We start from the raw sequence: 12,199 nt of genomic DNA on the forward strand, positions 1-12,199 counted from the left end.
ATACAGTTATGGAAAGAAATAAAGTGAAATTACATCTTTTAGTTTAGCGCCCAACGATTAGGCCCTTTAGGCTTAAGGAGATGATAATTATGGCAAGTTAATAATGATGGAATAATTGGTGGAATGATCATGTGGGACGAAACGGGAGTACTTCGAGAAAATCTACGGAAACGATGTGTACATCAGAAAATTTCTTGGCCGGGGATCGAACAATGGGTCTCACGCACTAGAGGTTAGCGCTCTACCACTGAGCTACTGTGCATCTGTAGTTATTGAAGAATGGTTTCTGAAATTTGATTCGTAGCAATACCGAACACTGCGAAGCTTAAATAAAAGTAGAAAATACGAAAATTAGTCAAGCATACGTATTGAGTTCCTAACACAGATCAAGAAACATTGAACTGAACTAAAAGAAAAAGAGGTAACTGCACGCGCCTTTTGTGTGGGGGACCCGAGGTTGATTCTCAGCTGAAGCTCATGTAGTTCGGATTCCACCTTAATCATTAGATCCTATCTTAAATAGCCTCGCTGCTGAAAGAGTCAATAAACACAAAAACAACTCAACTCAAAGAAGGAATCTTTTCCTGCTGATGGAGTAACTATCACGCGTACCTTTCGTGGAGTAGTCCCGGATTTTATTCTCAATCGAAGAGTTGAGTTGATTTTGAGCTTAGCATCTCCTCCAGCAGCGAAACTAAATGAGACGGGACCTAGTGATTAACCTGGAATCCGAACCATAGGACCCGGGAATCGAACCGGCTCTCCTGCGCCAGAGGCGCGCACACTTACAGCTTGTAAATTATTCATTGTAACTTGGGAATATTCAAGATTACTAATAAAACTCCAACTGACCAAAGCACTATATATATTTTAAGATTATATATTTGTGTTACAGTTTCGGTTATGTATAGCTGGCAGATAATGTGTTTGAGGGAGGCTATGTTGCATAGCCGAAACTGTAACACAAATATATAATCTTAAAATATATATACTGCTTTGGTCAATTGGAGTTTTATTACTAACAGCTTAGCCACGAGGGAGAACTCCCAATGAAAGAGTACAAACATTTGATTATTACATACTTATTTACTTTCAGTAATAATCCGTTTTCTTTGTCATAAAGGGCATGAGCGTGGTGGGTTAAACTAAATTGATTTTTATTCTTTTATTTTGTTTATTTTTTATTTTTTTATTTTTTGTGGGGGGAAGAAGTAAATAAACTGCCTCCTATATGCAGAATTAGTTCAAACACAACCTCTAATGGATGTTATTATTTGATTGTTAATCTCACTTACTTCGAATCTCTGTAGGAGGCTGCGTTGGCTCAGCAATAGAGCATTCCCCTTTGGTGTGTAGAGTCCTTGATCGTTGGTGAGTTTGATGCCAGCTCGCAGCAAGTGTGCTTTGTAATAGTCAAACACTGTATTCATGTGTTTTCTTGTTTCCTCCTAATTACTTCATTCCTCTATTTCATTCATTCTCATCATCACCATCTCTTTTAGTTTGCACAACACAACCGTGGGACATAAAACGGAAATACTTCAATTCACTTTTTCGAATCTCGTATGTAGTAGTAGGCATATAGGGAGAAATGTATTTTTGTTTGATTCGTGAATTAGCTTACTTTCACGATTATTTGCAGTGTGAAATTTACATATATTTCAAAGATAAATCATGTGCGCGGTGTAAAAGTGAAAATGTAGAACATTTGTCCTGTACATTTTATGCACATTATAATACTGACATATACTAGTAGTAAATATGCTTTTTAAGATTTAAATTATATTTCATTAAATAACCTTAAAGTGGAAGCCAATATAAACTTGCTGTGCTGATACGAAGCTAGTTTGCTAACAAATTGTTTGTAATAAATTTGATTCGGTATCTTTTGAGTTTGTATGTGGAACAACTAACTATACAGTGAGGTTCACCAACTAAGAGTAACATAATTAAGTCTGACTGTATAATCGAAAAATTAGAAGAATATTGGGTACTCTATCAAACTCAGCGACTTCAATCATGGGTGTTATAATTATAGTTTTTACTGCAAGGATGTCTGTGTATTGTTGCAAGTGATAAAAAAATCAAATTATGTGTGGAGTTTCACATATTCCCATTTTCTTTTTTAAAAAAGAATAATTCAAACTCTTATAAGGTAACCGAGAAAGTTCTGTCGCTTTTTCATCCACCACCTTGGAACATCGATATGCCACCTAAGACGTACAGATGAAAAATTGTCTCCATCAGCATGGACGACCTTCTGGAAGGCCATGAGTCCCATCGCGGTAGAACTTGGTAGACCATGAAACGAAGACGGTATCAAGTGCATTTTGCACCTCTACTAGGGATTGGAACTGGCGTCTTCTAAGGTGATGGTCTGAGGAATGGAACAGATGATAATCGGAGTGCAATTTCCAGGGTGTATTTCGAATGTAATAGTGTTTCCTATCCAAGGCACAGAATAGTGTTCTGTAACAGAAGAACCCTTTTGCGATTCAGAAATGCTGCTCCAGAGTTTTGAGTTTGTCTTGAACACGGCTCAATTGCTGACAGTACACAGTTGCATTGATGCTCTGATCAGCTTGTACCAGTTCCTGATGCAAGATGCCACGAGCAGTCCACCACAGGAGTCCAACACAGGAGGACATTCTGGTGCAATGCTGGTTTCGGCTGTTTGGGATGTTAACCAATGACGACTGCGTCATGGAGCTTCATACAAGACCTACTTCTCATCACATTTCAACACCCTGTCCAGAAATGGCTTCTTCCTGAGATGATGCAAGAAAGAAACATAGGTGAATACTCGCGTTGCCTTCTGACCCGGAGTCAAATCATGTGGGATCCATCGACCCAACTTATAGTGCTTCCCAAGTTCATGGAGGTGCTTTCCAATGGTTTCACAACTCACACTGAATTTTGTCCTTGTTCCCCACATGTCTGACCACTGTTCGCCTCAATTGCTGTCCGAAGATCTTCATTTTGTACATGTGTTGGTCTTCCGACACGTGATGCGTCTTCGAGTGTTTCGTCACCGTCCTTAAACTTGTTAAACCTCCGCTTCACTCTCCTAGTAGTCACAACATCCTCACCAAAGGCCTGGCATACATTGTTCCGGTCCGCTGTAGCTACATTTGACCCCAGTTTGAACTCGTAGAGCATACGGTCTGTGGAGGTCTCATGTTCACTCTGTCCTTACGCAAGTTTACGGTGTAACTGAACTGCCACAACCAGGTAGTATTTGGATATACCAACATCAGCAACTAATCTGCTCCTTATCTCCGTTTGCTTTCAACTTACCAATGGAACATAGACCTCTACAAAAGGCGACAGTACTTTCTTGTTTACTTTTATATTACGTTCATATCTTGAGAGCCCGTTAGACTGACATCAATTATTGGCACCACCTCATAATTTCCGCAGAAATATAGAGAGGTATCGTTCCCAGTCGTCGCTGCTTATGTTACTTTGTAAAGTCAAATTATTTTGTTAATATTACATATAGAAAATAGAGAAAGATATATTTATTTATTTATCAAACTGCATTTTAAAATTAATATAAATATCATAGTAGTAAAAATTCCCATTATACGTAATTGTGTGCTTATGTAGTTACAATTAAGTTAATTAAGTGTCTATTTCTATTTAGAAAGTGCTTTTATATTTTCTAAATGTTCAGTTAATTCCAGCGAAATCATTTTATGGATAATTTCCGAATGGTATTAATTGGGTTCAATACTAAAAATCCACTTAGATACCAACATTATCCTCAAACTTATGTAATGTTAGGGAGAGTATGAATTAAATCACTTATTGAATGTAGGCTTCGAGCTAACCTAGTTTATGGTTTGAGTAATCCTTTTCTTTAGCCCAATCTCAGAATACAATTACAAGGAACAAGTTCTGCACTCCCTTTGATCATCGGATGATATAATTTCTTTCCATCTTTCTCCATCTTTCTGTCTGTATATGTGTGTTTGTGTCGAGATGTGACCACTTCTTGGAGTAAATTCCAGATTCCTTACTATCATCAGTTCGAATAAAGAAAAGGGTATTTCGCATTCGAGGATCAATCTGGCTCTTGTAGATGCGGTCTCGAGTTCACTATTATCAAAGAGTATCGATTTTTATTAATTTCGGTGATGCTCACTCTATGTCTGACTCACCCTCACCTGAATTCGGGCTTGGCATCCAGAATGAGCCTGCACTAGATCGATGTCGCTTTTATTTGATTCATTGTGTTTCCTTCAAATTTCGTACAGTTTTACTCTTCTGGGCTTCGTGGTTTGCAAATTATTTATAGTGCTCGTGTAGAGTCTTAAGACCCTTAACGGCTAACAGACGACGTCACCCGGCGAGCATACTATCTGGAAAAGTAGGAAATGAGCAAGGTTGTATGCGACCTCGAACCTATCAGTTAGATACCATCCCGACATTTGCCTAATTTGAGCGATAAAAACTAAGGAAAAACTCATTCAGGATTTCACCTTTTCGACTGACTGCATTTCTAACAAAGTTTTCTTAACAAAGTAATCTTTGCTTCTTTTACCGCGAAAAGCACCACTTAGCACCAGTAGTCTATCTATTTTTTTTTTTTTTGAGATATTAAGAAATGCGTCATGTTAAGTAATCTTTTATACGATGGAAAATAATATATCTACAATCTTTGATTTCTGTCTTTTTACATTTAATATACGTTTAACTTAATGCAAACTAATAATTATTTACGATCGTTTTAACAATTTACACTAGCTATTTACTTCTTGTCAACCCTTTAAGTACTATGAAATGTACATCGTAGTATACTTAAGGATTACACTTGCAAATAGCGATGTATATACCTATCATGCGAAATCATGGCAGGAGATTGATCCCCAATATAATAGCTTCAAACCTGCTCCGCATTCAACATACAAGAGATCAATCTAACAGTGATAAGTGTTAGACGAAAATAATGTCCTCTTTGTAAAATGAGTGGTTAGGAAGTAAGCCTATGTTGCACGGGGTCCTGGTTTCGACTTTTGGTGGAGAATAATGAACGCATTACAGTAGTCTAAATTTTACCTTATATTGTAAAGATCTCTTGCAGAGTTTTCGTGATTAAAATGGGTTCTAAACTTCAAGAAAGAAACATGGAGCGGAATGAAGAATATTAAATATAAACAAATTGTTTTAAAATTGTAATTTTGCAATTTTTGATGAAATGATTTATTTATACTCTTAAGACAATAAAAGGCAGAATTGTTTGCAAAAATATTAGAAAAGAAGATATAAGTTGATTAATCAGCTCAATATATTTTTTTAAAAAATACGTAAGTTAGTGTACTTAGCATATATATTATTTACATGACGTGTCTGGTAATAACAATAACAAATCGACCCCAGAAAGCAGAAAGGCGCTAAGCGCCATTTTCCTTGATTTCCAACTAAGTGCATATCCTGACTAGCAATTTCATGTTTAATGTTGTGCAGAAAGGAGATAAGTGGCAGCAGACAATATGAAAGATCTGTAGTGAAAATTGAATTCTAGAAGAAAGAAATAATCGGAATTAATTGATGTTTCATTCGTCTTTATTCATCTCCTGTGAAATTTGCATTTTGGCGCTTTGCACCTTTCTGTTTCCTGGGGACGAAATGACAACACGCTAATACAGTTAATATCATACTGTTCTTGTCAGAAATTGTTATTTACTAAAAACGTAAAGAAAACAAGGGATGTATCAAATTCAGTGTTGGATCTTAGAAGTAGATAAAGATAATGAAACAATAAAAGAACTTTTGATCTCCTTAGGTTTATCCACTGTCTACCTCTAACAATTTTCTCTTGGTGAAATTGTTGCAGGAAGTTTCACGACACACACGAACGAGAATGCCTAGAGGAAATGGCTGAATAGAATAGCCTCGGGGATAGGTCAGTGCCCTTAACTATCCTTTTTTCACTCTATTCCGTTTGTTTTCCCGGGTTTCCAAACGTCTCTATCTGGACATTCACCTTGTATTTTTTCCACTCTTGGACAATGTTTACCACTAAGATCAATGATATGACAGGGTCAAAAGACTAGTTGAGAGGTTCGTATATTCTTTTTTTTATATTATCTTATTATCTTTAGATATATTACTTATCTCTTTGTATCGTCTTCGATTTCCACTTAGTTTCAATTCACACTTTATGCTTTAGTATCATCATTGATTACATTTTATCCACATCTCGTTTCTAGATGTGGTTAAATGCACTTTGTTTATGCTTCGTCGCTCTGATTTTCTTTTATTTCTGCTTTCTATGTAATTAACTTACTTTATTTACTGTATTGCTTTGTCTTATTTTCAAATATTTATTCTTTTTAACCTTGCTCTTTATACTTTAAAGGTCTATAAACCAAATATTTAACTTCCAGCAATTACGCAATTAAGGTTAAAGATGACGAAATGTAATTAAATAATTATGGACATATCAGTGGAATGAGAATGTAAGAAAAAATGGGAGGATCGCGTAAATAAAACATCAACGCGATGTTCTTTTCCATAAATTTACTTCATTTGCTATCGAAACAAGGTGAGCACTCTCCAACTCAACCATCGTAAATTTCTAATGTTATAGTCCGCCATTATGTTATTACCAGGTATTCTATACTGAGTGGGCATAAGGAACTAGTTCACGCGTTCCCTTGCACTCTTTGCTTGAAAATACAGGAGAGCCTGAAGACTTGTTTTAATTATTTACCCTAAATTTCAATAGACAAATGTTATGGCGATACTTTTAAATACTCGTATACAAGCTAGCAAACTTCTTTCTAGTTCTTACCTTGTTGTTTCTTAGCATTAGATGAAATTCTTTAATTATCCTTCATCAAGCTCTATCGTGAGCAATTATGTTTTAAGTTACTCCCTAATGATCCATAATTTTATCACACAACCTTGAATTAGGATGTTCCCTCTCATCAAGTCAAGAATTGCTTCGGTCTAAATTCTTCTTGTGATACGTCCAACTCACTGCTATATCAGTGCCTTTTTAATGCTAGTGTTCCTCAATTCTGTCATACTGTCATCCATGCATTTATTTTCCTATCTTGCGGGTGATTTCTTACATACTTACATCTATCCATGCTTCATTGTGTAGTCTTAATATGTTGAATGTCGGGTTTTGTAAATGTCTATGTGTCCGATCCACAAGACATAAGAGAGATAATGCATAAATTGAAAGATCACTCTTCAGACATTTTGAAATTTAAGTTTTTAACATAAAGTTGTTCTTCTAAGGATCTGTTGTCTTCATAAGAATTCATATCATGTTGTATACATATAATATCCATATCATACTGTGATAAAAACATATGCTTCTCATGTGTGGCAGAATGGATTTTCAGTTCCAGCTAAAGTACGTTACGTTGTTCAGTCGTAATGCAAACTTACTTTTTTCAGTTTGCTCTTGTGCATTCGATAGTTACATTACGTATTGAACCTGTTCAGAACCTACAAGTCTTCAATTAGGTATCTTCTGTTTGACATTATTTAGTCAATTTTGCTTGTCTATTCACTTGAACATCTCTACGTCTATTTTCTGTGCGCCTTCTTGTAGAGAAATTTCTTAATGTACACCTTCTCAGCTTCGGCAAATTTTACTGACAGCTTACCAAATTTGTCTAATTTGATATATCATAAACTTTCTATTGATTTTATGTTTTGCTCTTTTCGACCTATTCTGGTGCTCGAAATTTTAAATGATAGCCTTTACTAAATTATTTCCACTGTTATTAAACCCTCTATTTTATAATAGAATTCTTCCACTTCCTCTTTCGAATGTCTTGTTGTTGGAGCATATACTTGAATCAATTCTAGTGTATATCTCTCGCGAGGTTTGAAAACAAATATTGTTACTTTGCTACAGATAAGATGCATCTACAGGACAGAATTTTGAAGATTTTGTGGTGAACAAAACGTTAAGGAAACATGAACATAACATTATAACTCAAATAAATACAAACATAAACACTTGTAAACTTATACCACTCATTAGAGATTTATGCAATGCAAAGAATAAATATAATGTACAATATATTGTAAAAGACAAACAAACAAATAGAACATACCGAATACAACCACTTTGATGCTGAGAGAAACGAGAGAGAATTTCTCGATTTGATAAAGAATGGTTCAAATTATATAAATTACTGTGCATACGTTGGTCCAAAACATACATGTCCAGAAAAATAAACTCCGTATCCTTTTATTTAAAATGTATCTGGGAAATACGGAAAAATATGAAAATCAATGTGTGTGATGAAACGTATAATTTTGTAATTTCAAACTAATATCAATTTCCTTAACGCTTATTGATTATTTTACAAAATTCTCGTAAGTATGCATAAACTTTCCGTTACATACTATAACTATACTATTTACAAATGTGTATATGTTGATATGGACAACAGTCTGTAACGTTTGGTAGCAATTTTTTCAATGACCAGACTTGAACATTTTACTTGTTAAGATTTGTGACGAGACATGGACAAACATGTTTGTCCACAAAGTTCTGATATAATACAAAAGCAACCCATTAATGGTGGATGTATTTTCAATTATAAAGAAGACAGTTTCTGAAACGAAACAGGTAAATGCAGAAAATCTTCGGAAAATACATAAGTTAAAATATGTTTTACCTTGAGTGATATCATTGAACATTTGGTGAATAAACTACATTTTAATTAGTTCCAGAAAGTATAATATAACGAACTTAGGGCTAATACGTAGGTGTTATAATACATAACATCTAACATCTATATCTTGTATTTCCATTAACTTTTTCGATAAACGGGGTATGGATTTGTTTTTGTCATCTTTAGTCAGTGATGCAGACATATCTTCCCTGACCGAGTTATTCCCGCTTAAGAAAATCTAAAAAAATTGTGCTACTTACCTAACATTTTCACAACAGGTCTTGAGCCTGGAGGTGTAACAATGCGTTTCGTTTTCAGGCTATCTTCACTCTCTCTACTCAAAACTGTACATTTCCGATTAATTTTACTGGACTTCTTTAGTCGAAACCCAATCAGTACGTACAACACAGTGATAATTGTCATTGGCACAATGAAAAACAAACAGGACGATATTTCAAAGGAATGTTGTATAATAATACGCTTAACAGTACACACAGCAACGAGTCCATCGGGACGAGATTCGGAACATAATTTTCTGTAGTCAAGTCCAAACTGAAAAGCTTGGGGAATGGCGAAGCACACGGCCACTAACCAAATGAAAATCACTGATTTAAATGCTCTTCTCAATTTGGACCCAGTGAGACATTTCAGTGGATGACAAATTGCCAAATAGCGCTCAACTGTAAAGGCTGTCACTGTCAAAATAGTAGCATTCGCTGAGGTCTCTGAAGCTAGTCCACGTATGATACAAAAAGATTCTCCAAAGATATATGGATAACGGTACCAAATAGCATAGATTTCTTGTGGAAGTCCAGTGATTAGCAATAACAAATCAGACACTGATAAACTGAATAAGTAGTAATTAGTTGGGGTGTGCATGTACCGATTTCTTATAATAACCAAACACGTTATAACATTTCCGGTAACGCCTGTAAGAAAGGTAACTGAGTATATGATTGTTATCGGTACTACAACTGAAAGGGAATCGCGAAGAGGACCAAAGTGTACACATTGGTCTTGCGTTTCATTATGGCATTGTTGCACTATCCCTGTAGAAGGGACTTCACTCGCGTATACTAATTCACTAAAGGTCTCTACAGAATTTGTCTTGTTCATAGTGTCGAACATTAGAGTGTTATATTATGAAATGATGGTTTGTCTTTCTCAGTACACTCTCTGTTCATGGCGAATTCTTACTATCTCCTTAGCAGCGACCTGAAACAAAGAGAAGAAATTATTGCACTACGTTATATTGATACCAAGGTTTTCTAAAACTCAGAAATACACAACAGCAAGTAATATTGGTATCATATAAGTACATCTAAGCACACAGGAAATGTCATTTATTCTACACATGACATTTTATTTTAAAAGGGACACCACTCGTTTCTTCAAATATTCGACATTTTGGAAGGTTTCAACTATAGAGATTAGCGACAAACACATTTTCAATATTTTATTCAATGTTAGTTCAATATATTTAAATTAGAAGCAACCCAGTTAAATATTGCTTATTATTCCATTGCTAACACCGTATAAAGTTTGAGTACAAGGAAACCGTACTATTAATCACTGAACATGAAATGTTACTTCGTAGATCAAGGTTGTCGTGACTTCAGACCACCATACAAAATTATCCAATCTACTACTGGGTATGTATAGACATATGTAGAACTACATGAACAGCCTGACATAAATAACGTGTACCTTTCGGTTGACGTGGAAACTTAAAATTTGGCATGATTGTAGATTTTCGATACTAATCCAAAGAAACATTACCAATATTATTAACTTTTAGGAGGTCTAAAGAGGAAGAATGAACAAATTTCAAATGTTATTTAAATGGGCATTATTTTAGACTTACGATCTCATGTCTTAGGAACTCGGAATAAAATCTTGAAATTCAGTATGCTTGTACGTTTTCTACAGGATTATTTAACAAAATCACTAGCAATAAAAATTTTCAACTTTAGAGTAGTTTCACGAGAAACTTAAAATGTTCCCCATGTTATTTATATGGGACATCTACTACACCCCAAAATTTTTGGGCACTTCCTGTAGAGATACAATGATGAAATTTGGTATATTGTAGCTTTTCGGGATTAACCCACGGTAACATTGCCAAAATTGAATATTTTTAATTTTTAGTTGATCTAAGTGTTGGATGCGGAAATGCCTCATGAAATTTAAGAGTGCCTTTTTTGGATGTATAATCTTATAGTTTAGATACTTGGAATTGAACGAAAATCTTGAAATTCGGCATACTTGTATGTGTTCGTTAGCGTTGTCCAATTAATCACCAAAAATAATTTAAAAAAACAACTTTAGAGTGATTGTATAGGGAAATGAAAAATATTTCCCATTTTATTTTTATGAGACATGTACACTTCAAAATGTTCCGGCACTTCATGTTTGGATACAAAGATGAAATTTGGCATGATTGGCATCCTTCCGAGAGCAACCTACAGAAAAATTGCCAAAAGTAAATATATTAGTTTTTAGGGGGTCTAAAGAGGGAAATGAAAAAATCTTCATGTTATGTAAATGGCCATTTTCTTGGGTACAAAATCATAACTTTTAGGTAGTTGAAATAGAAAAAGAAACTTGAAATTTTATAAAATTGTGGGTTTAAGAGGTACGAAGTCGTAGGACAATCAAAGGCGGGCTGGGGCAAAGTCCTCAGCTGGCCAAATTCAAGAAATATTAACATCAAATCCACGAAATTCATTCTTGACGCAAACGTTGATAAATACGTGGTGTCAGGCCGTAAGCCGAGGAAACGCGGAAATCTGGGGGCTCTTTCAGCAGATAGCCAGGCTAGAATATATATATATATATATATATATATAGGTTGTTCAATCTACATTGGCCAATTTAGAAGAATCCATGGCGCCAGGTCCGTAAGTGCTGGATGTGTTTCCCTTGGTTCCTAATAATAGCTCGACAGCGTAATTTCCACTGTAATAGGCTTCTCTGAAAAACTGGGAGGGTAATCTTGTCCCATTTGCTTTGCACAGATTTTCAGAGTCCTTCCACAGTTGTCACACGCCGTTTTTCCAAAGCCCGCTTCAGCAATCCAAATTCACAATAGTCCGTAGAACTTGCATCTGGAGATCTAACAGGTACCTCATTGAAAGGTATCACCTGTATACCACTTGCCTCCTATATCTCCCTGTAGAATGCGAGAGACGATCGTGAGGAATATGATGAAGTCTTGTTCATGTGAATGCGCACCAGATTGGCGTCATTTCCGTACATTGTTTTAATCTCATGCTCGTAGATCGGCCGCATGATCTGCTCCTGAAAATACTGCGAATTTATTTTGCAGTTCTTCGCCACCCTGCGAATCTTTAACTTACCTCGGTAACAGTAGCCAATAACGACCAGAAATCCTTTTGGGAAGGATTATTTACAAACACGGACACACCTTCTGAAGTTCTTGGCGCGTTTTTCTCGGTACATGATGACTCTCGGTTTGCCGCAGTCGGAATGGTAAATCCACACTTCATTGAGCGTTACGACGTACATCCACCTTTGTTTTGCCAGAT

General features: G+C 35.6%; 1 protein-coding gene across 1 annotated transcript in view; it reads right to left on the minus strand.

Annotated features, from left to right (window-relative positions):
• LOC145661918 (pyrokinin-1 receptor-like) overlaps positions 1–9,767 on the minus strand; it is a 79,943-nt gene extending 70,176 nt beyond the window's left edge. The window contains exon 1 of the mRNA XM_081727267.1: positions 8,912–9,767. Coding sequence (XP_081583393.1) covers positions 8,912–9,767 — 856 coding nt within the window. The remainder of the gene's footprint in view (positions 1–8,911) is intronic.
• Positions 9,768–12,199: the final 2,432 nt, after the last annotated feature.

The sequence above is a fragment of the Thermobia domestica genome, chromosome 10, assembly GCF_964235325.1.
Source record: "Thermobia domestica chromosome 10, izTheDome1.hap1.1, whole genome shotgun sequence".
NCBI classification, from domain to species: domain Eukaryota; kingdom Metazoa; phylum Arthropoda; class Insecta; order Zygentoma; family Lepismatidae; genus Thermobia; species Thermobia domestica.